This window comes from Balaenoptera physalus (genome assembly GCF_965194825.1).
Source record: "Balaenoptera physalus genome assembly, chromosome: 9".
NCBI classification, from domain to species: domain Eukaryota; kingdom Metazoa; phylum Chordata; class Mammalia; order Artiodactyla; family Balaenopteridae; genus Balaenoptera; species Balaenoptera physalus.
This window is the reverse complement of record NC_138888.1, coordinates 107558481-107584539: the sequence shown is the minus strand read 5'-3', so window position 1 is coordinate 107584539 and position 26059 is coordinate 107558481. Positions and strand designations below refer to the sequence as shown.

The following is a 26059-nucleotide window of genomic DNA, read 5'->3' as shown; positions in this document are numbered from 1 at the left end:
TCTGCTTCTGCCTTAAATCGGTTGCTACCCGTTGTTTCGGTTGAGGGAGATGAAGAAAATTGGGCCTTATGCACGTGCCATTGCAAAAGAACTGCAGACCCTCTGAAAGGGCTTGGGGCCCCCTCCGGAGATCCTCTGGCCACACTTGAGAACTACTTAGATCGGGAACATTTCTTGGAGGAGGCAGCTTGAGTCCTGAACGCAGGCCGGCTTGCTAACAGGGGAACGACGAGGGCGAGGCGATTCACGACGGGACTGCAGTGCAAAGCCCGCAGGGATTCCTGGGCAAGGGGCTCAGTCCGCGCCACCCTCGCCCGCCATTCTGGAACACACACTCAATTCGTAAAAAGCACCTAAGGGGGAGCAGATCTGCCCATCAATATCACGTTAAGCAGGAAGCTTTAGCGGTTACTACAACCGAGAGAAAGCAACTGTGTGTAGCCTTAGCCCTGGCCCGCGGGCGGTGCCGCGCCCTCGGAAGCCCGGGAGGCTCGCAGCGCGCAGGCGCGGCGCGGCCCCGGAACGGTAAACAGTGCGGTCACGTGACGCGACCCCGCTCCAGCCCCCGCGCCGTCGCCGCACGCCGATGGCTGCGGGGTCTCGCGCCGCCGCACGGTCCCCACGAGGCGAGCGACCCTCGGGCCCTGGGCGGCGGCGGCTGCAACGAGGATAAGGAGGGCGGCGCGGAAGACGGGACGGCGTGGTCCGCAGTGGCCGCCCGGGCCGCGAGGAAGCAGAGGCTGTGGCAGCGACGCCTGCGTCCTGCGCGTACCCCCTCTCGGCGCAGCCGGCCCCCTCCTCCGCGGCGGCGCGGCCACCATCTTCCTCTCGCTGCCAGTGGTAGCGCTCGTCGGCGGAGCTGGTGAGTTGCAGCGCGGCCGGGCGACGGGCGGCCCTCCCCTCCCCCAACCCCAGCCCCGCGCCTCCGCGGCCTCCCGCCCTCCCGCGGTCGCGCTCCGCGCCTTCCTCCCGCGCAGCGGGAAGCAGCGGGAAGGCGCCTCTCGGCTTTTTGCGCGCCACCCTCGGCCCGCCCGCGCCGCCTCTGCCGCCCAGGACCGTTTGGGCCGCTGTGGCGGGGCCGCCGGGCGGAGGGTCGGGGCCGCGGCCTCCCCGCCGGCTCCGCGCCCGGGCCTTGGGGTGAGTGCGCCGCCGCGCGGGCGCGCAGGCCGGGCTGCACGGCGGGCGCTGCCGGGGAGGCCCAGCCCGCAGGCCCCGACCCGGCCCTTCGGCATCGAGCTTTGGGCCCCGGCCCGGCAGCCGGCGCTGGCCTTGGCCGCGAAGCCGAGCCGGGTGCCCGCTGGTGGGGACGAGGAGTCGGCGCTCCATCCACCCTCCTGCGACCGCGCGCTTTTGTGCCCGGGACCCAAACTGTCGACTCCTTTTGCATAGTTTGAAATGAGAAACCTGGAATCTGGCCTTCGATAATACGTGTAATTTAATGAGCCACTTGTCGATACGTGGGTGTTCATGGTGCTAAATAACTGATCACCTGACCCGGGGGGCGGGGAGGAGGGAGAAAGGGAGGGAATGTTGGTACCGCGCACAGTCCAGTGCCCCTTCTTTTCCCCAGCTGTGTATTGCCGGGTCCGATGACTTTTTCCCCATCTTTGAGTTTTTAAATGCTGTTTCTCGAAGACCGTGATTCGAAGTAATTTGAGTGTGTGATTATTGGTGCTGCTCAGGAATCGTTTGCAGAACATGATCATGAATAGTCATTAATGTAAGTGGCAACAACGACTTAGTATCTTCCTAGTCCTGATCTTCATCACATATAGAGATACTTAATTTAAAATGAAACATCGGTAGCTGAGCCTTAGCAAATACGAACTTTACCACGTTATTTTGGGATGGGGGGGTGGAGATACAGTCAGCTACTTAGGGAGTGCTTAAATAGTACATTGTTCTACTTAGTTACTGTTTTGGGTTTTAACTTGTCTTCGCTTTTATAAACTGGTGGTTTGAGATCTTCCAAAACTGTGTCTCCATTACTCATTCATTACCTACCATTTTTTGATTCTTGAATGAAGTGTTTGGGATTGTGAAAATGTTGGTGGTAGATGTGTTTCTCTGGTAAAGACACTAGTCAAAGAACCAGGAAATCTTTGCAGCATTCTTGTTTTTGAATTTGTCTCTTCATTCCAGAGCATAAAAGGTGTGTTGTGAAGATTATTGTTTCAGATAGTGATTACTTAACGGTCATTACCACTTAGACCTTTCTTAATTTATTATTATTTCTCCCCAGTTCTCTTTACTGGCCATATATTACGATAATGAATGTTCTCTTCATCAGCATCTTCATCATCACTATTTTAAAATATATACTCCATTTCCCCATGATAGTAACAGAATTTAAGGAAGTACTTTTAATAGCTATCATTGCGCTGATGAAGCCACACACAGTTCAGTCAGTTCCTTAGCAGCAGAAAGACATCCACTCAACTGAAGTGAGCCACTTGTTAAGTATGCAGAACTACAGCCTTAGAGTTTAAGCTTTATTTGGCAGCTGTATGGGAGATTTGTGAGAAGGATAACACATGAGTTAGTGATGGGACAAGTTTTCCCCTGTTCTGTGCATGTTTTGTAGGTCCATTTACTGAAGAGCTTGAAAATATAATTTATTATACTGCTTTTGCATCCTTTGGGAGGATAGTGAACTTCCTTATCGATCACACTGAATTAGTTATGCATTCTGTGCTGTGGGGATAGACCTCAGATAACTGTCTAGCTGATCCTGTGATATACTCATCTGTTGCATGTTCAGTTAAGTCAAATCTATGAGAAGTGGTTTGTGTAAATGTAGGTGAAAAATAGCTTTGGTCCGAAGTAACTTTAAGGATAGAAAAATGGAAAGGAACTTGTCTTTATATTAATCATTTAAAACCATAATATTAAAATTTCAATTGTATTGAGTATTGAAATCAGGGAAGATTGATAATTTTTGACATATAATAGCATGTTAATAAAACTGTTTTTGATAAAAGTTAGTTTTGGGGTACTAAAATATAGATAATGGTTGTCTTCCTTGACATGGTAACTTGGTGCTTGCCTTTTTGATACATTTTGCTTTCTTAAATGTGCTATTTTTATTATTTTTTTTCTTTACACAGATTTCTCATGAAATCTTTTTTACTTAATTTTTGTCTGGAGGTAAGATCTTTATTATATTTAATGAAGAAATGAGGTTTATTGATTAGCATTTCAGGTTTGTGGATTACCACCACACAGTGTCAGGGAGTGCAAGGTTCTTGGAGTGCTGACCTCTAAATATTTTTGTTCATCTACATTTCATCAATTCTTTTGGACACGTGGTTGCTGGATTTCTTTTCTGCAACAGTACATCTTGGGCTCTATTTCTTTCATTTCTTCTTTGAGCACCCTCTGAGAATCCTGGAGTATCTTTTCAGAAGCATAGACAACTTATTTTTTAACTACAAAAGACTTGGCAAATTGTTACACATTTCTGATGCTGTTGCATTTTTAAGAACAGTAAAAAAAACTTCTCTTTTAATGTTGCCCTTTGATTACACAGCGAATGTTATTTGACAGTATTGATTTGATTCAAAATATTTGAGACCCAGGTGCTGTTTGTATGCTCAAGGAACATAATCTAGGTTGAGAAACCAGATTCAGACATGAGATGTTAAATCACTGTATTAGAATTAAAAAAGGAAGATATTTCAAGAGTTACAAAACACATTGTGTGAGGAATTGCCAAATGTATAGACTGGACAATTATGGTCATGCATCGTGTATTTAATTTAGATCATTTTTTAATGGTCGGGATTAAAATTTTTATGGTCGTTTGTATAATGGAGAGAGGATGGAGAGAAATAGTTAAGCAAAAACTTCAAAATAGTATCCTGAAGTTTTATCTTTTGGCACAGTCTAATTTTATTAGGAAAATTTTGAATGGCATAGTAGATTGTACAGAAAAGCTAAAGTTTTAATTCACTCATAATTTGTGTGAGATGGCCACATGAAACCATTCTAAAATTGTAGTTTTTGAAAATAAATTGTGAAGTTCGTGGTCGATCACTTCCAAAATGATGTTTGTTCTATAGACACTGAGGACAGCCATTTTATTTTTTATATGTAGGGAGTGGCTAAGTGCATATTTCCCAATTTATTTTGGAAGTGGGCATGTCACTTTGTTTCCAGTATTTTGATATGTGTTATGAATGTAGACTGCATAAAGTATAGTAGTTTAAAAGTGCAGGCTCAGGAATCTCACTGCCTGGATTCCAGTTTGGGTATACGGGCATACCTCTTGTATTGTGCTTCGCAGATACTGCGTTTTTTACAAATTGAAGGTTTGTGGCAATCAAGCATGGAGCAAATCTATTGCCGCCGCCCATTTTTTAAACAGCATTTGCTCACTTTGAGTCTTCTCTGTCACATTTTGGTAATTCTCACAATATTTCAAACTTTTGCATTATTACTATATTTGTTATGGTGTTTTGTGATCGGTGTTGATGTTACTATTGTCATTATTTTGGGGCACCACAAACCACAACTCTATAAGATGGTGAACTTAATTGTAAATGTTGTGTGTTCTGACTGCTCCACCGACTGGCTGTTCCCTGCCTCTCTCCCTCTCCTTGCGCCTCCCTATTCCTTGAGATGCAACAATATTGAAATTAGGCCAATTAATAACGCTACAATGGCCAGTAAGTGTCCAAGTGAAAGGAAGAGTCCGTGTCTTTCACTTTAAATCAAAAGTTAGAAATGATTAAGCTTAGTGAGGAAGGCGTGTTGAAAGCCGAAATAGGCCAAAAGCTCGGCCTCTTGTGCCGAACAGATAGCCAAGTTGTGGATGCAAGTGAAAAGTTCTTGAAGGAAATTAACCGTGCTATTCCAGTGAACACATGTATGAAGAAAGTGAAACAGCCTTATTGCTGTTACGGAGAAAGTTTTAGTAGTCTGGAAAGAAGATCAAACCAGCCACAACATTCTCTTAAGCCAAAGTCTAATCCAGAGCAAGGCCATATTAACTCTCTTCTATCTTGTGAAGGCTGAGAGAGGTCGGAAGATAACAGAAGGAAAGCCTGAAGCTAGCAGAGGTTGGTTCATGACGTCTAAGGAAGGAGGTCATCTCCGTAACATAGAAGTGCAAGGTGAAGCAGCAAGTGCTGATGTAGAAGCTACAGCCAGTTATCCAGAAGATCTAGCTAAGATAATTCATGAGGGTGGCTACCCTAAACAGCAGGTTTTCAGTTTAGCCAAAACAACCTTGTATTGGAAGAAGATGCCATCTAGGATGTTCATAGCTAGAGAGGAGAAGTCAGTGCCTGGTTTCAAAGGATGGGCTGGCTCTCCAGTTAGGGGCTATTGCAGCTGGTGACTTCAAGTTGAAGCCTGTGCTCATTCACCATTCTGAAAATCCTAGGGCCCTTAAAAATTATGCTAAATCTACTCTGCCTGTGCTCTGTAAATGGAACAACAAAGCCTGCGTGACAGCATGTCCCTTTACAACATGGGTTACTGAATATTTTAAGCCCACTGTTGACCCACTCTCAGAAAAAAAGATTCCTTTCAAAATATCACTGCTCACTGACAATGCACCTGGTCACCCAAGATCTCTGATGGAGATGGACAGTGGGATGAATGGTTTTCATGCCTGCTCACACAACATCCATTCTGCAAGGAGTCACTTCAACTTTCAAGTCTTATTTTTTACGAAATACGTTTTGTAAGGCTGTAGGTGCCATAAATACTGATTCTTCTGAGGGATCTGGGCAGAGTTAGTTGAAAACCTTCTGGAAAGGATTCACCATTCTAGATGCCATTAAGAACATCATGATTCATGGGAAGAGGTCAAAATATCAATATACACAGGAGTTTGGAAGAAGTTGATTCCAGTCCTCATGGGTAACTTTGAAGGGTTCACAGCTTCAGTGGCAGAAGTAATTGTAGTTGTGGCAGTAGCAAGAGAACCAGAATTAGGAGTGGAGCCTGAAGATGTGACTGAATTGCTGCAATCTCATGATAAAATTTGAATGGATGAGGAGTTGCTTCTTATGGATGAGCAAAGACACTGGTTTCTTGAGAAGAAATCTACTCTTGGTGAAGATGCTGTGAAGATTGTTGAAATGACAGCAAAGGATTTAGATATTGCATAAACTTAATTGATAAAGCAGCTACAGGGTTTGAGACTACTGACTCCAGTTTTGAAAGAAGTACTGCAGTGGGTAGCATGCTATCAAACAGTGTGTCATGCTGTAGAGACATTGTGGAAGGAAGAGTCAGTCATTGCAGCAGACGTCGTTGTCTTCTGGTTTCAAGAAGCTGGCAGGTGCGCCAGCCTTGAGCAGCCACCACCCTGATCAGTCAGCGCCACCAACATGGAGGCAGGACCCTCCACCAGCAAGACGATTACAGCTTGTTGAAGGCTCTGATGATGGTTAGCATTTTTTAGCAATGAGGTATTTTTAATTAAGTTTTGTACCTTTTTTTTAGACATAATGCTATTGGATACTTAATAGACTATACAGTATATTGTAAACATAGCTTTTATGTGCACTGGGAAACCAAAAAATTGGTGTGACTTGCTTTATTGTGAGCAATATTGACTTTATTGTGGTGGTCTGGAACCGACACTGCAGTATCTTTGAGGTACATCTGTCCTGGGTATGTGACCTACACAATGGTCTGGACCTCAGTTTGCTCCTCTGCAAAATAGAAGTAATAATTGCACCTACCTCACAGGGTTGTTGTGAGAAACTAATGAGAATCGCATACAGTATAGTTAGCACAGGGCCTGGCACATAGTACATGCTTAGTACATGTTAGCTTGGTCTCTTATTACTTAGGCCAGTTTTGATGACTTGTACTGTTGCTGTGGTTAATCCAAACTGCTAGAGCTTCTCATAATGACAGTAGGGTATGGTTGTAAACTTTGAAGGTAATTTTCTTACTAATAGCTAAGTAATTCTGCTTTTGCCCGTTTCAACTTGCACTCGATAGTTCTTTTTCGAGGTTCTTAGGTCTGCTTTGGTCTTAGTATGGCAGTCATCTTGGATTCTTATATATTCTTTACCTGATAAATTCAGAAACAAAGTTATGATCCTTTTTTTTTTTCTTAGTTAGTCTTGCCAGTAGATTCTAACGAATGAAACTGGACCAGAATTTGAAATGGGTGTGTAGAGCAGGTGGGGAGGTTGCATTGCTGCTAGAATTGTACTTTTTAAAATTGTGTTATACCACACGTCTTAACCATTTAGTGACTTTCCTTGACTTTGTCTTGGAAGGATAACTTATTCATCTTTAACATTGTTATATCATGGTGGTGAAGAACTGACCTTTGTGTCAGTGGATTTGAGTTCTAGCTCTGTCACTTATTTATTCTGTAATATTGGGTGTAACTTTGCTAAGCTTTAGCTTCTCTCTTATAAATTGAGAATAATAATAATAGCTGCTTAATTGTGTGGCTGTGAAGTTTAATGACATTATACATTTAAGTTAGCACGGTGCCTGGCACGTAATAAATAGTGAATTTAACTGTGTGAAGAGATAATTCAGGGCAGTGGTAAGTGCATTGACTTTTGATTGAAGATTTTTGCCTTCAGATTTCAACTCCACCACTTACTATAGCAAGTAATTTAACCTCTTTGATCCCAGTTTTATTTATTTTTGTATAATCAAGATTATAATATAGCATTGTTGTGAGGAGTAAATTAATAAATGTAGAGCAGAGTTTCTTAACCTCAGCACTGTTTTTTGGCTGGCTAATTCTTTGTGGTGGGGCTTTCCTAGTGCATTGTAGTATATTTACTAGATGCCAGTAGCATGCCCTCCAGTTTTGATGACCAAAAATGTCTCCATTTTCAAATTAAGCCAGAAGTCCTCTGGAGAGGCTTAATCACCTCTGATGCTCTGATGGAGAACTAATGTAAACCATGTCGACCGTTGCCTGGTCTGAAGTTAGAGCACATTAAGTTTTATATATTATCATTGTTTTAGTAGTGGTACCTTTTTTTTTTCCTACTGCTCCTACTACAGCCTGTTAGAAATTTGCTAATAGTGAGCATGCCTGATGAATTGACAGCTTAATTTATTTAATCTATGGTGTAGGGGTCGGAAGGCAACAAGCAGTTCCATTCTCAGTGCCTTTGCATTTAGGTCTTTGCCTGAATTGCTGTTCCCCATTTATGCATGGATCACTCCCTCATTTCAGGTTTTGGCTCACATGTTGCCCTTATTAGCAAGGCCTTCATTTACTGTCTTACGTAGAATGCTCTCCTTCTCCCATCACTATTACAGTGTTTAATTATTCTTCATAGATTTTATAATCTCCTGATATATATTTGTCCTCCCACCAACATCCTCATACACACTCACGCGCGCATGCCTTTGATAGCTTTAGTGATTTATTGGTAGGCTTATTCTGTGCAATTTTTTAAGGAAAATAAGATAAAATGCATAGTTTTACTTCGAGGATGTTTCTGAGAAGTTGAGGTAGTCAATTTTAGTTTGCTCTTAATTTACAGGGGATTTTGGTAGAAGTGTAAATTTTTTCCCCTGTTGGCGTTTTCTAAATCTTTTCGCATTCTATTCATACACGAAACACTTAGAAAACAATATACACTGGTTTTATCAGTGTAAATGAAATTTGGCTGCAGTATAATTCTCTGAGTGACAGGTGACACAAGTGGGAAATATCTCTGGACTCAGATTAAATTTTATTCAGGGTGTTAGTACTGATACTTATTTTTAGTTGTATTCTGAATCTTTCTAAATGGTCCATTAGGACCAAACTCTGGTATTCATAATTAGCACCTGCTGTTCTTTTGCCTGGAGTAGCCTCTGGACCTTTAGGACCAAGCTCACATGTCACTTACTTACCCTTTCTTGGCCTCATGGATTTTACCTTCCTCTGTGGTACTGAGCCCTTCAGTATGACACTTTCATATTTTGTTGTGATGTTTATATGTTGTCATATTTGTTTATATGTCCATACTTGATTTTGGATTATGAGTTCCTTGAATTTGAGACTGGGGTTTGTTTCACTGGTATACTTATGATAGTACTTTTTTTTTTTTTGATAGTACTTTATAGTAGATACTTGATAAATACATGAATAAATGAGTAATTTTGAATTAAGCAAATTATCCAATTCTCTGACTTAGCTGGATACATCCTATTGTCTGCAAACTTGAGGTGTGACTGTGAACCCATAAGTAATTTCTGATTTGAGCATTATGTATTCCCAAGTTAATAGTATCAATTCAGTTGCATACATGCATATCATTAGCCTCTCAAAATACATCCTAGATAGGTTTGTTATGTTCTGTTATGTTTTAATTATTAAATTTGTAATGCCGAATGTAAGGAAGCATTTAAGTAAAATTTCAGTGTAAGAAACAGGAATTTGTCTATTTATTTACTTATTTTTTGACTGTTTTGCACGGCCTGTGGGATCTTAGTTCTCCAACCAGGGATTGAACCCGGGCCCTCAGCAGTGAAAGCGCAGAGTCTTAACCACTGGACCGCCAGAAATTTGTTTAAATCAAGCAATTTGTTTAATTAACAGACACTGAATCATCTCTTAAATTTTTCCTTAATTAGATCGATTATCTTTATCTACATGGCTAGGTATTTCAGGACATTGTATTTTAGGTTAGTGTTCTTTTTTTTTTTTTTTTAAAAGACCTTATTTTGGAGTAGTTGTAGATATATAGAAAAGTTGCAAACATAGTGTAGAATTCCCATATACCCTTTATCTAGTTTTCTTGATTGTTACATTTGACATAATGTTAATGTCTTTATCAGAACTAGAGGTTAACATTATTATTAACTAAACTGAAGACTTTATTCTGATTTCACCAGTTTTGTTTTTCCACTACTGTCCTTTTTCTGTTCCATGACCCAAATCAGGATACCACATTGCGTTTAGTAGATGAGTGTGTTCGTGTTAAGTAAGGTTAATATTTCTACAGTTGGCTAACATTTGTTTAACAATTTGGCATGGAGAGTTTTAATTTTATTTTTGATATATTGAACACTTGATATCTAAAACTGATTTTTTAAAATAAATGACTGTTTTATATCTGCATTCATTGTCACTTTTAAGATAACCTTGCGATATGGCTGTATACTGTGATTTTGGGCATTCTTCCTTTGGAATTGGTTCCAGAGCCTGTTGGAACGACTTAAGAAAATTCAGTCTTACCAATTTATAACAATTTCACAAAACACTTCTGTAAAAATTGTTTACTTTGGATCCATAAGTTTGGGGTGCTTTATACCATATTTTTTCCTGTAAGATCCCCAGTTGCATTGGTATATTAAAGGTGTCTTGCACAATGGTAGCTGGTTAATGAACACTTTTTGAATAAATTAAAGGTATTTCTCGACATTTGACGCTTTTATGCTAATCTGTTTATTTAATCCAGGGTAACACACTTTATATAAGTCATACTAGTTTTGGCTGGAAAAAAAACACCCCATACTGGAAAATTCGGTTCACCCATCTTATTTACAGTATGCTTTACTTTTTTTAAAAAAAATTGATCTTTAAATATTGTCTGCTGTTGAGATTAAAAAATATGCCACAGGCTCTGAAGGCACGTTTTAGTAAAAGAGTTTGGGATGATTCACTAATAGTATCATTGAAAAAACAATGTATTGCTCATTTAGATCACCCTTTAGAATGGGCTGGTGTTCTGTATAGCTAGGTGATTTCGAGCCGTGTAACTGTACCTTCTGAATGTTGTGAATGTCCCCACCACTTAAATGTACATAGGCAGAAGTTGGTGCAACAGAAAGACTAACCTCAGGTGAAGTATGTAGAATTTCCCAGACTTGTGTTGCTATGGGAATGAGTGTGTTGTTAGTAGATTCAGCATATTGTTTTTATAAGGAAAGTCAACCATTTGTTTCTAGAGCTGGAATTGCCTTTTTTTGTTTGTTTCATCTGGGATGCAACTCTGAAGAGGAGGTTGTTTCGGCTTGTGGTAAACTTGGATCCCAGCATATTCAGATAAACAAATTTGTTGATAGTTCTAGCTAATTAATTTTGTAGACATTTAGTAATGTTTTTGTAAATTATTTTTAATTACCAGAAATTTATTATACTAAAATTTCTTTGGAACCTAAAAACGTATTAGTGGAAGTATTGGTGATATATGATAATTGAGTCTTTCTTAGGTACTGAGATCAGATAGTTTCAGGGAATTAAAACTTTTCCTGACTTTTCATCACCATTGTAGCTGTTTTCTCTAAATGTTATAAAGAATGCATGTAAGATAATCAGCCAGTCAATCAAACAGTTAACATTTTATTTTGGTGCTTTATTAATATTTCAATATAAATAAGTTGCAAAGTTTGAGAAGAGATATTGAAATCCTATATTTAGCAGAGGATTAACTTTTGTGAGAATGAGGAAATTTTCTTTCCTTTTGTTTAAATTTTGAATTGAGTTACAGTGAACTGCATCCATTTAAAATGAACAGATTGGTGAATTTTGGTGGGTATATACACTCATAAAACCGCTGCCACAATCCAGATTTAGGACATTTTCATCATCTTCCAAAATATATTCCTGTTCCTTTGCGGTTAGTCCCTCTCTTATCCAAGGCCCCAGGCACTTACTGATTTGTTGGAAAATGTTTTTAAAGAAGAACCTTTAATGAGTCAAATCTAGTCAATTTCTAGCTTTGTAGCTCAGTGTGAAAGGGGTAGAGTTACCACCTTGGGCTATGTAGCCTTGAAACCTGGGTTTGAATCTTTGGCTCTGTTTTGTGACTTTGGGGAAGACGATTAAACTATTTAAATGCATTTTGTATACAAAACAAGGATAGTAATAGAGTGTATTTATTATCACTGGGCATAAATGAATTGAAAATGTAGGTAAAATGTTTAGTAGCATATAAAATATACCTGGTAAATTGTATAATATTTTTGAACTTCTTATTCTCTTACTTTTATAGGGGAAAGAATTCAAGGACAGTTTGAGGAAATTTTGGTAGATTTGGAGCTAAGAATTTTGGAATCCAAGAAGTTCTGTGTTAATTAGTGGAATTTTGTAGCTAACTGAATATTACTAAATTTTATTTAGTTGACTCTTGCCCACCACCCAAAATACATTGGTTCAGTATTCTCTGAAACCAACTTTTGATAATCGAGGCTCCTCCAGAGCATGAAGTGACCTTTGCTGAGCAATGCCTGGAGTGTAGGTATAGTTCAAATAGGAGATCAGCTCCATATCTTTATAGACCGCACATAACTCCCTAAAATAAATTTAAGTCTCTGGTATATTGCTTTGTTGTTTATCTCATTTTATCTTAAAAGGGGTTCTCCCCCAAAATGTGTGTATGTGCACGTCTGTGCCTGCGTGTATGTAGTTTTTTGAGTTTTGATTTGTTGGGTTTAGTTAATAGATTCTTTCCGTTTTTTTCTCCTTACCCCTACAAAAAAAAAAAAAACCTTTTTGTTTTTCTTTAAATAATTTAAATGCATTGTAAATAAGACAAGGCTATTTTACAGTTTTAATAGGTATGGGACAATAATTTAAATGATTTGGTTTTAGCTCTTTTATATGGATTTTTACTAATAAGCAGTGTCTGAGTCTTAATTTATGAAAAGATTATGGTTAAAAACATATGGTTTTTATGGTTTAAGCCATGTAATTCTTTCAGATGTGTCATATTAATGGACTATATATACATAGTTTTTTTTTCCCTAAAAAAGTGAATTAAGTAAACATTTAATAGGATCTCTGGTAAAATGAAATTTTACATGCATGATGAAGAAACATTGTGTAGCAAAGATTCATTCTACATGTCCAAATGTATATTCTAAAAGCAGTGAGGATTTTTTTTTAAACCATTCAGAAATACCAAAGTGTGTTCTAGACTCAAAACTATTAAAATAATTTGGTTTTAGGTGATTATCAATTGATAGCTTTATTTCTTATGGTATTTTTTTTGTCTTTCTATAGGGCTGAAAGACACACAGAAGTCTTCATGGATATAGTTGATACATTTAATCATTTAATTCCTACTGAACACTTAGATGATGCCCTATTTCTAGGATCCAACCTGGAGAATGAAGTCTGTGAGGATTTTAGTACAAGTCAAAATGTCTTAGAGGACTCGCTGAAGAACATGCTCAGCGATAAGGATCCTATGCTAGGATCTGCAAGTAACCAGTTCTGTTTGCCTGTTTTGGATAGCAATGATCCCAATTTCCAGATGCCTTGTTCAACAGGTAATTCTTACTTTTTTTTTTTTTTTTTTTAGTCTGCAATTTAAAGTAAAGATTTTTTTTTTTTTTTAGATGAGGGTAGTGCATTTAGGGTTCTTTTCTTTGAATTTAGAGCTCCTTTTCTAGGCATCACAATTAGAATTTAAAATTTAAATTTTCTTTCAAGGAATGTGGAATTATCTTCAAGGATATTACGGATATAGATAGGGTTACCATATAATTTGTCCAGAATGGGATGCTTTTTTGAGAATCCTAGGGGGTGCTGTTAATAATTACATCATGACAACAGGTCATGATTGGGACTCTTTCTAGCAAATAGGGATTGCCTCGCCAGTGGGGACATGATGTCATCCCAGGCCTATTGGAGTCAAGGGGAATGGCTGAATTGACCTTTTTCAGTGCCCCTCCCTGCCCTTCAAATTTAATACATTGTGTGCTCCCATTTCAGATCTTTTAGTATTTTGTATTTGTATCTCAAAACCAGAGAAAGAACTGTAGACCTTTGCTGTCCAGCATAGCATCCACTAGCCACTTATAACTGTTGGCCTAATTGGAGATGAAATGAGTCTTTTCCTAACTGGAGATGTGCTCTAAAATGCACATTTGATTTCAGTGTGAAAAAAAGATTGTAAAATATTTCATCAAGTTTTAAAAATTTAGATTACACGTTGAGGTGATATTTTTGGTTAAATAAAATATTGTATTGAAATTAATTTCACCTGTTTTTACCTTTTTTTTTAAAGTGGCTCCTTGAACATTTAAAATTACTTATGTGGCTTGCATTATATTTCCATTGGACAGCACTGCTTTAGGATATATAGTTGAAGTAACTGAAAGATAGTAACTTTCAGAGGATAATAACTTTCTGTAGGGCTAATCAAATTCTTAATAAGAGAATACTTCAGAGATACATTAATATGTGGAAAAAATATGTAGGTTTTCCTTTATAAAGCAAAGAAAATACTACAACAAACTTTGGAGCAATTAGCTATTTTGTAAGCTAAAATTAGACAAAGGAAAATCAGTTTCACATGGAGAAGTTAGGCTTTTTTTCCCCTGTCCGTTCCCTAGAGTAGTTCAGGTTTATGTGGTGGTGTTCAGTTTTTTAATAACTCTAGACTTCTTCTGCACTACAGTTTTTCAGTATTTTTCATTTCCTTTTAATATTTTCTACATAATATTTTGATATAATAGTACTTAAAGTCTGGATTAGGTGGCCTGGTATTCATCAGATTTGTCAGATTTCTCTGCCTGAAGACTCAACACTTTGGCTTCTAGGAGTTTTTTCATTTTAACAACTCCTTAATACTGAAGTCTTTTGAGTTGTTTGCTAATAATGGTATATCTCTGAATTATATACATTGTGTTGTGTTATCGCATAGGTTTACATTGTTTTTGTTGTTGTATTCTTAAATGTTTTAAAGCTTTTAAAATTTTGTTTTATGTATGCACTGTTCCTGTGTCAGTACAATATATCTAATTATTGTGAAGCACTTTTGACACTGGTTATATGCACAAAGTTTAAAGTTTATGTGCACAGTTTAGTCTAAATTCAGGAAGAACGTTTATTGAATACATATGTGCTTATTACTAGAAATACAGTAACCTTTTCAGGGATGTTATATTGGGCCTGGAACTGGCAAATGTATCATCCTTTTAGACTTTCTTATAAAATTACAGCCCCTTAGAAATACTGGTATTCTTACTTGCAGTCTTTTTTTTTTAAATTTCTGTCGATGTGAAAAGTTTTTTTTTTCATATGAAAAGTCTGTTTGGTTGAACATTTCTTTTGCTAATAGAAGACTTAGAACATCTTTAGTGAAGTACTTAAATTTTTTTGAGGTCTGATTAACAGTTGTGTACGATTTCATTGTAAACTAACTTTTATTTAAGAATCTATAAGTAGAAATATTTTCTCAATTTTCCTATTTTAAATTTGTTTGCTACAATTATTTATTTTGGTTTTAAAACAGAACTATTTGTGTTAATATATGTGGTATATATCTATATGCTTTTAAGATATGTAAGGGAATATGTGGGGGAAACTTAAAATTGTAAAGCTCTTTATAGGATTGCTTAGATTTCATTGTGCCATCAGGCAGGGGATTTATTTTGATTGTTTCAAAGTTCCTTTTGCCCTTTGGGATATTTGGTTTGGTAAAAGGCCAGTATATTTTCTAATGATAGCAAACTGGAAAACATTAAAATTAAAAAAAAATTTGTTTTGAAATAGAAATTCTGTTGTAAACTATTTAGTGAAAACCATACATGTGTAAGTTTCAGCTATTCACAAACGGCTTCAACTTTTTGCTATAAGATAAAAATTACATAGTTCTTATCCAGATGTTTGTACCTGGCTCTATACGTTTTTACTACTTGTCTTGACTGAAGCATAGCAGGGAAATGGCTCTATCAGTATTCCTCAGGCCATTGAAAGCTATAGATCATGGTTATTTTGTAACCTTGGTCTTAACAGTGCAAAAGGTAGCAAACAATAACTGCTGTCTTGTTCTCTACTATTCTGATGTAGGTTGGTTTGCTGTAATTGTTAAAGACCAGTTGTTGAATGTCTTGCATTATATTTCAGCTGTCTCCAGAAATCATAGAGAAGCTTTAACAATTATAAAAATAGGAAAGAAAATGGTAGATCACTTTTAGTGCTCTACAGGTGCACAAAAGTTAGGATGCTTATTATTTCATTTTGAGAGACAATAAGTAGATTTCTCATCCTCTTTTTGAATGCCTTTGACTCCATAAAGTATTTCTTTATGAAAATGCAGTGTTTGCATCTGGTTTTTAGATTTACCCAGTAATACATTATATTTTTTTAATTTGTTATTTATTTTTTACAACATCTTTATTGGAGTATAATTGCTTTACAATGTTGTGTGTGTTTCTGCTGAACAACAAAGTGAATCAGCTATATGTATACATATATCCCAATATCCCCTCCCTCTTGAGCCTCCCTCCCACCCTCCCTCTCCCACCCTTCTAGGTCATCATGAAGCATAGCGCTGATCTCCCTGTGCTATGCAACAGCTTCCCACTAGCCATCCATTTTACATTTGGTAGTGTATATATGTCAACGCTACTCTCTCACTTCGACCCAGCTTCCCCTTCCCCCGCCACGTCCTCAAGTCCGTTCTCTACGTCTGCGTATTTATTCCTGCCCTGCCACTGGGTCCATCAGTACCGTTTTTTTTTAGATTCCATATATGTGTGTTAGCATATGGTATTTGTTTTTCTCTTTCTGACTTATTTCACTCTGTATGACAGACTCTGGGTCCATCCACCTCATTACAAATAACTCAGTTTCGTTCCTTTTTACGGCTGAGTAATATTCCATTGTATATATGTGCCACATCTTCTTTATCCATTCATCTGTTGATGGACATTTAGGTCGCTTCCGTGTCCTGGCTATTATAAATAGTGCTGCAGTGAACACTGTGGTACATGTCTCTTTTTGAATTATGATTTTGTCAGGGTATATGCCCAGTACTGGGATTGCTGGGTCATATGGTAGTACTATTTTTAGTTTTTTAAGGAATCTCTGTACTGTTCTCCATAGTGGCTGTATCAATTTACATTCCCACCAACAGTGCAGGAGGGTTCCCTTTTCTCCACACCCTCTCCAGCATTTATTGTTTGTAGATTTTTTGATGATGGCTATTCTGACCGGTGTGAGGTGATACCTTATTGTGGTTTTGATTTGGATTTCTCTAATGATTAGTGATGTTGAGCATCTTTTCATGTATTTGTTGGCAGTCTGTATATCTTCTTTGGAGAAATGTCTGTTTAGGTCTTCTGCGCATTTTTGGATTGAGTTGTTTGTTTTTTTGATATTGAGCTGCATAAGCTGCTTGTGTATTTTGGAGATTAATCCTTTGTCAGTTGCTTCATTTGCCAATATTTTCTCCCATTCTGAGGTTTATCTTTTTGTCCTGTTTATGGTCTCATTTGCTGTGCAAAAGCTTTTAAGTTTCATTAGGTCCCATTTGTTTATTTTTGATTTTATTTCCATTACTCTAGGAGGTGGGTCAAAAAGGATCTTGCTGTGATTTATGTCGTAGAGTGTTTTGCCTATGTTTTCCTTTATGAGTTTTATAGTGTCTGGCCTTACATTTAGGTCTTTAATCCATTTTGAGTTTATTTTTGTGTATGGTGTTACGAAATGTTCTAATTTCACTCTTTTACATATAGCTGTCCAGTTTTCCTAGCACCACTTATTGAAGAGGCTGTCTTTTCTCCACTGTGTATTCTTGCCTCTTTTATGAAGGATAAGGTGACCGTATGTGCGTGGGTTTATCTCTGGGCTTTCTGTCCTGTTCCATTGATCTATATTTCTGTTTTTGTGCCACTACCATACTGTCTTGATTACTGTAGTATAGTCTGAAGTCAGGGAGCCTGATTCCTCCAGCTCTCTTTTTCTTTCTTAAGATTTGTTTGGCTATTCGGGGTCTTTTGTGTTTCCATACAAATTGTGAATTTTTTTGTTCTAGTTTTCTGAAAAATGTCATTGGTAGTTTGATAGGGATTGCATTGAATCTGTAGATTGCTTTGGGTAGTAGTCATTTTCACAATGTTGAGTCTTCCAGTCCAAAAACATGGTATTATCTCTCCATCTGTTTGTATCATCTTTAATTTCTTTCGTTAGTGCCGTATAGTTTTCTGCATACAGGTCTTTTGTCTCCTTAGGCAGGTTTATTCCTAGATATTTTATTCTTTTTGTTGCAGTAGTAAATGGGAGTGTTTCCTTAATTTCTCTTTCAGATTTTTCATCATTAGTGTATAGGAATACAAGAGATTTCTGTGCATTAATTTAGTATTCTGCTACTTTACCAAATTCATTGATTAGCTCTAGCAGTTTTCTGGTGGCATCTTTAGGATTTTCTATGTATAGTATCATGTCATCTGCAAACAGTGACAGTTCTACTTCTTTTCCGATTTGAAATCCTGTTATTTTTCTTTTCTGATTGCCACGGCCAAAGCTTCCAAAACTATGTTGAATAATAGTGGTGAGAGTGGGCACCCTTGTCTTGTTCCTGATCTTAGAGGAGATGCTTTCAGTTTTTCACCACTGAGAATGAGGCTGTGGGTTTATCACATATGGTCTTTAGTATGTTGAGGTATGTTCTCTCTATGCCCACTTTCTGGAGAGTTTTTATCATACATGTTACCCAGTAATACATTAAAAAAAAAATTCCAGTAAGTGAGGAAATTCATTAAGTATTTGGGAAGTATTTGATCTTGATGGTCAGACCAATTATTTGTATTCTTAAAAATTCTTGTTATCCTTAAAATAAAACTAATATTTTCCCAAGTAATAGGTTCAAGATACTGACTATGTTGGTTATATACTATGTGAGGAATGTATTAAAAATCATTGAAATGGTGTTGGAAAAACTGGCATTATCAGTGTCATAAAGAAATGTTAATTTTATCTTACTTTACAAACAAATGTGCCCCTTTTATGTAGACAGCTATGATTCATAAGTGTGAAACAAATCTTGTATTTATGAACCATTTCTTTACATGATATATTGAATAGAAACGTTCAGTGGCTGTAATTTGATTTATTTCTTTAAGACCAGGAAGATGGGCGCACTGTAGATAATATGGATATTCAGAGCAGCCTGTCATTCACGTAGCGCTTGTAGCTACTGCATCCTTCAGTGAAACCAAGATGTCCTTTCCAGGCTATATCATGGCTTACAAAACCATCATTCACTAAATTGAAAAAAATAAAAATCCCTTCTGTAGCATGACTTTTGGAGATTAAAAACATCAAACAGTTATTGAATTCAGTATCTTACATATTTGTTAAGAGTTGATTCATATTGTGTACTTAAGTGTTTTTTCAGTTGTATAGAAATTCATATTGTTTAGTTTCTTCAATTGTAAATTTCTGCTAGCATGCATATGTGATAGTTGTTTCCTATCAAGAAGGCCATTGATAATATATAACATCAAGTAGCATTGTTTAATAAGAATTTTAGCTTGTGCTGCCTTTCTTTTGAGCAAAGTATTGTTAATACATGTTAAGACTGGTTTTACAAGTTTCTTAGCAGTAGTGTGATTTGGTCCTTTTTTTAGCACACAGATTTTTAACTTTTAATCATGGCTCTGTAGTTCGGGGCTTCTTCATCATTAGAGGCAGAATTCATCTGTGTAATACTTTAAAAATTATGATACTTTTTCTGAAAAGATGATTGTTGTCCTTTTGCATCATTGAGATTTGCTTAAAAGGTATTTATAAGTTTTCATGGCTTCGTGCTTCTCTTGGACAACATTTCAAGTCAGTACATTGAACTAAACACGGTGGACCCCTGGTCCAATAAAATTCAGTTGTCAGTTATTAATTATTGTTTTCCTTATTTGTACTTTATTTGTGGGGACAGTAAACTCTTAGTGCAAATTTATTATACCTGTGGATCCAACTACACATATACATTCATTACGTATTTGCACTGGGGTCTTTTTTCCACTGTTTTTATTATTCTGAGTAGTAGTGTTTATTGATTTTTTTAAAACTTATGTGCCTAATGAACATCTTTTTGCCATTGATCTTATTTTTGAGAGTTGCATTTGAATAAGAAGATACAAATTTAGTACATGTAAAGTAGTCATGCAAATGAGATGAACATATATTGGTTAAGATAAAGCGTATGCTCTTTAGCTGAATGTTAGTGGCGAGTAACTGATCAGCCTTGTAAGAACATTCATAGTCTTTAAGAATAGAACTTTATTTCTGTAAGATTGATCATTAATATTATATATTTTGAGTTATACTTAGAGGGGTTTTGGTGAAAGTGGGTGTGTATAGAAGAGAGCAACCAGAAAAGAGAGGCAAAAACACCTTGTAGAATTAGTGGAGAAGAGAAAATGCTGGAAAGTGGAAAGAGTAGGACATGACAGCAGCCATAGCTCCTTGAAAGTTTGTTACATTGGTAAGAGATTTGACTTTTTTATGGAAAGTGGGAAGGAGCTAGATCCAGTAGGTTGCAGTTAGAGGGAGACAGTGATTGGCTAAAAGGAAGAACTTGGGGTTCCCTCAAATAGAGTAATAGGTTCCCAGGGGACATGGGATTTACACTCGCTGGGTATGACCACCTTGATCAAGGTATTGTATTTCTTTGGGGGTTCATGTCTCATATAGTTTCTGTTAGGTGACTTTTTATGGCCAGTGTCCTCCTAGCGTCCTCTGTCATTGTGTGTTCTAACATAAAGTGTCTCTGTTTTCTTTATTAGAAATTAGATTGTTTGCTTTAATCCTAAATCTCATTTGTAGGCTTACTGTATTTCATTGCTTCTTTAAATTATTTGAAATACAACTTTAAAAGCATAGTAATAACTACATTTATGTAGGCAATTTTCATTGCTCTTAATTCACTGTTTCTTTCCATCGTATTTCTTCTGCTCTTTCTATGTTCAATTTAGACATTTTAAATAGATTGTCAATTCTTCTCAAACAGGTAGTTTTCATTAATCACTGCTACAAGTGATCCTTACTACCAAAAGAACAGAATTGAACTCAGAGATAAAACAAGTCCTTTAATACCAACACTAAAATATCACTTTCTAAATTCAGAAAATGCAGAAAGAGGGAATTTTTGGACCAAGGCTAGAGTTTTCCAGTTTTTGGTTTTGTGGCCTTTCTCTGGTTTATGTCTATTTGATTCAGTTGACTTTTGCTTTCCTTAGCTTGATATAGTATAAAGTGGAACATACTTTAATTTTACTTTGCATTGACTGAGCATTTAATTTTCTGTCTTTTAAATTAAAAATGTGGAATAAAATTAATCATGTCTTCATCACTATGCCCCTAATATCTTTCCATTTCTTCCTTTCACCTGTTACTTACAGTTCACTCTGTATTACTATTTTTTAGCTTGCATTTCTGTGCTGTTGTATAGCAGGCCTCTCTCTTTATCCACGGTCTTGGGCATGCTTCTGGAGTTATTCAGTCTTCCTGCCTCCCAGCACCCTTTGTCGCTGTCCTGTCCCTATCTGGGTTTGCCGTTCTCCAGGCCTGTAGTATGTGTCTGTTGTCCCTAGTGTCTCTGCCCTCCTTGAGTGGAGCTGTTGTCTTCCTGGATTTCATCTCCTCTCTTTATCTATGCCCTCTTAATGACATCCTTTTAGTACCTTTCTAATATTATTACACTTGACTAATAATTTGTCTTTATAGAGAAAACAGAATTGATTATCACCTTTTCTTAAAATTCTGTGTCTGATATTGCTGATGGGTTGGTTGCCTGGGTTTGTATAAGGCTTGTTGCTTTGTCAGGTGGCCTTTTCTGCACCCCCACTTTAGGATCTTCTTATCTTTTGGTGTTTAGTCTTTGACTTATTTTTGCTGGCACTTGGTGGGCCTTTTCAATTTGGAGAGTGATCAGTTCTGGGAAATTTTCTGTGTTTTCTCTGCAAACTCCTAGGAGATGTTGACCCTTCTGGATTAATTGCCCATGTTTCATGTCTCTTTCTTGCATCTTTACCATCATTTTGCTTTATGTCTTTTTAGAGATTCACTGCCGTATTTTCCATTTCTTTGAATATTTAATTTTGGCAGTCACTATTTCTAAGAAGTCTTCTGTTCTCTTTATTCATACCATTTTAAAGTAGTGTTTTGTGTCATAAATATATGTAAGAGTTTATAGTCTGAATTCATTTTCCTATTTGTTTATTTTGATGTTTCCCATAGTGTTGCAACCTTTCCCCAAATGATTATTTTTGGTTGCTTGTTGTTTAAAATGGGAGGAAATAGGACGTTTCAGTTTTGCCTTCACATACATGAGTGCTCTTAAGATCAAGGCTCTAGAAAAATTAGGGTACGTTTTCTTTTTTTTAAGTTCTTTTAAAAGAACAAAGGAGATAGTAGGTATTCAGTAAATTTTTTTAAAGGTAAAGTCTGTATATATATATATATATTTTTTTTTTTTTTTAAATTAATTAATTTATTTATGGCTGTGTTGGGTCTCCGTTTCTCTGCGAGGGCTTTCTCTAGTTGCGGCAAGTGGGGGTCACTCTTCATCGCGGTGTGTGGGCCTCTCTTGTTGCGGAGCAAGGCTCCAGACGCCCAGGCTCAGTAGCTGTGGCTCACGGGCCCAGTTGCTCCGCGGCATGTGGGATCTTCCCAGACCAGGGCTCGAACCCATGTCCCCTGCATTGGCAGGCGGATTCTCAACCACTGTGCCACCAGGGAAGCCCCTCAGTAAATTTTTTAACTGAAAAAAAAAAAAGTTAAAGGAAAAGAATACAAGGAACAGAAAGAAGTAGGGTAGTGGGACCAGAGGTTAAGATAGTAAATAAAGTGCTGTCTGCAGGTGGGGTACAACTTTGGCTCTCAGATTTCTAGCAGTTGTGGAAGAGGAAAACAGGTAAAAACAAATCCGGTGCCCAGGAAAAGGAAGACTAATTCTGATACTAAAACTAGGAAGACATTTTATCCACAGTTTTATTGTGATGTGATATAATAAAAGATAATCCTTAACAACATACTTTCAATGAACATAGGGCTTTTTCTTATGATATCCCTCATTATGTGTATAAGCAGTATTACAGGGACTAATACAATGAATGGTCTGACCCAGTCCCCTGTTAGATTTTAGGTTATTTTTCAAACAGCTCGCCTTGGATACCATTTTTTAACACCAGATTTCTAAATATATTGAGAAATATAATGTTCTGTCTGAGAACTGTTGGGAATGCAATTATCCCCCTTCCCCCCGCCACCTTTTTTTTTTTTTGCCAGCTAAGTGCATAGACAAGCTTTATAAACAAACAGGGCTGTGATGGGATATGAAAATTTAAAGGCACTGATGGGGGCATCTGTGTGAATAGGAGGCCGCTCTGTCCTCCCTGGGTAGAGCCAAGATTTTTCTCAGAAAATGATTTTGGGACCCTCTGTAATGGATGAATAGTCAGGAGAAGCCTAATTTCAGACATAAATGAAGAGCATTCTGGCATAGGTGACTTTTGTTTTACAGCCGTGGTTGAAGTGGCAACTTGTTGAGTAAAATTCATAGATTTCTATCCCTTTTAGTTCCAACTGATTATTCTTGCAGTTTTCTTCCAGTCATGGAAGGACTGCAGAATCCCTTGTTGCCATTTTCACCATAATCATTGCCTAGATTCTTTTTTTTTTTTTTTAAACCATCTTAATATGGTTTTTAAAGGCACAGGGTTTTTTTTCTTTTTTCTTTTTTTTTTAAAGATTTATTGATTGATTGATTACTATGTTGGGTCTTCGTTTCTGTGCTAGGGCTTTCTTTATTTGCGGCAAGCGGGGGCCACTCTTCATCGCGGTGCGCAGGCCTCTCACTATCGTGGCCTCTCTTGTTGTGGAGCACAGGCTCCAGACGCGCAGGCTCAGTAGTTGTGGCTCACGGGCCTAGTTGCTCCGCAGCATGTGGGATCTTTCCACACCAGGGCTCGAACCCGTGTCCCCTGCGTTAGCAGGCAGATTCTCAACCACTGCGCCACCAGGGAAGCCCAACCTAGATTCTTTTAAAACTCTTTAGGCCTGTACTTTCTACTTCTTCCCCTTGTACTTTTCTCTCTTCCATATTTATTATGTTTGCTTTAGTTGAGAATGTTCTGAAAAGATTTCTAAAGTGGAGCTATTGTTGTTGGTACTGCCCTCTGTGGTCTCTTCTTCCCTAAAATACCTTCGTTCTCTAATTTTGACTTTTTATCATAGACTTCTGATTATGTCTCTAAGTCCATCTTGAATGATAAATCAGTTATTCAATGTATAATTACATAGCAAAGAGGTAAATTGTCATGGGATGATTAATTAGAAGTTTACTAAAACAGAGGAATCCAAAATGATGACATTGTTCTAAACACAATTGATTTTATTCCTTTTGTCTGGTAAAGATATTTTCCTGTAACCAGTTTAAGATTAGGATGAGAGCATTTTACTGCTTGGTTTGTACAACTCCAGTGAGTACCAGTCAGAGAATACAGTGTGAATCATGCCCCCTTGAGTGGATAGCAGCCTAGGATAGTTTAAGGGAGTGAACATTAATTTATTTTTAGATATTAGATTTAAAAAAAAATAAGTTTACTTATTTGGCTGTGTTGGGTCTTCGTTGCTGCACGTGGGCTTTCTCTAGTTGCAGCGAGTGGGGGCTACTCTTTGTTGCGGTGCGCGGGCTTCTCATTCTGGTGTCTTCTCTTGTGGAGCATGGGCTCCAGGCGCGCGGGCTTAAGTAGTTGCAGCACGCGGGCTCAGTCGTTGTGGCTTGCGGGCTCTAGAGCGCAGGCTCAGTAGTTGTGGCGCACGGGCTTAGTTGCTCCGCGACATGTGGGATCTTCCTTGACTAGGGCTCAAACCCGTGTCTCCTGCATTGGCAGGCAGATTCTTAACCACTGTGCCACCAGAGAAGCCCCTATTTTTAGATATTTTAATTTAAAATGATGTCTGATAATTATTTGTTCCATTATGGTAATTTAAATAGTTTTAAGTTTTCTTAAGTAGGAGAAATAGCACATCTGACAAATCTCACTGTAAGACCACTGGTTTGGCACTCTAGTCTAAAACTTCATTTCTGTCTGTGATTATTGGACTGCTACCTCCTGGTGGTGGTGTACTCTAATTGCAAGAAAAGAGAAAACTATCCCCTGTGTTTTGAGTCAGAAAGGCAAGGTGTTTTCTTCTCTTGTCAGAACAAAGTATAATCTGATAATTTTATTGCTTTTATCACAGTCCGGAAATATTCTTTTTTGGTTATTTAAAAATGTAGAATTCATAAAATATGGTTGGTACAATATTTTGAAGAGAATACATGTCAGATTTTAAAGATATCTTATATTGTATTAAAATGCAATTTAAAATACGAGAAGAACATAACGGACATGAGTCAGTTCTGAAGATGTATAAATTTGAATTTACTTTTCTCTTTAACAAGGTTAGGATTGGGCATATTTTCAGATTAGCTTTTCACAAGCTTTTTAAACCCATAACTTTGTTGATTTAGAATAATAATACAATGAGCCTGACCTGTGAGTCCTGGTTTTGTGCAGAGGTATGAAAGAGAAGTGTTTTTAAACCCCTTATCCTACACCATTTTGAAAACATGTATTATGCTTGTTGTTGACCATCTTTTATTTTCTGAATTCACTCACCTTTCTACCCCTTCCTTTCTTTTCAGCTGAATTCCTTTCCACCTCATTCTTTATCTGCAAAATGTTTAATATGTTTTTTTTCCTCCATAATTAACTGCTTACTCTGTCTATAATGAAAATTAATTTTTATACCTTGTCTGTGATCTTAGCTCAGAATTTAAGCAAGTAGGCTTATCCCATTAGTATATAGCTAATTTAAACATGATTGTTAACTCTCTAACAGTTCCAGAACTGTTTGCATTATTAAATGTTTTCTAATGCAAGTGATCTCGCAATTTATTGAGGTTTGTACATTTTAACATAGTGGAGTAAAAAAGTTTTATGGTACCATGTGTGGATAGTGGGTAGTGTTCTTCGGGCAGAAAGGCTAATAGTCTATGATTTTGCAATTTGAAAGATTAGGGTTCTTAATTTGGTAATTGTTTAATGTGGTACCAACCGATCAAATATACTTTATTTCTCATAATCATAGAATATTGTTACATACTAGAGGTGCAAAAGTTGGTTGAACAGTTGGTATTTATGAATGGTTTATGAACAGCTTTTTAATCTTTAAAGTAGAGAATTATTCTACTTTGTAATTTGAAAATAATTTTGATATAAACAAAACTAAGGATCCTTGCTTCCTTGATCTTGATTTTCTATTCTTGTCTAATTAATCTCCATAATTTTTATTCTTACCATTTTTTGTTCCCCATCAGGGAGAAAAACGAATAATAAAATCTCT

At 37.4% G+C, this 26059-nt stretch overlaps 1 protein-coding gene across 6 annotated transcripts in view; it reads left to right on the top strand.

Annotated features, from left to right (window-relative positions):
* Positions 1 to 225: 225 nt before the first annotated feature.
* PHF3 (PHD finger protein 3) overlaps positions 226 to 26059 on the top strand; it is a 97879-nt gene continuing 72045 nt past the window's right edge. For 2 of the 6 annotated variants that reach the window (XM_082474060.1, XM_082474058.1), the window contains exons 1-2: positions 226 to 862; positions 12938 to 13206. In XM_082474060.1, coding sequence (XP_082330186.1) covers positions 12963 to 13206 — 244 coding nt within the window. In that variant the 5' untranslated portion in view covers positions 226 to 862; positions 12938 to 12962. Of the gene's footprint in view, positions 863 to 1595; positions 1721 to 12937; positions 13207 to 26059 lie in introns of those variants that run through there. The other 4 variants (XM_082474059.1, XM_082474062.1, XM_082474065.1 and 1 more) reach the window with 4 other exon arrangements.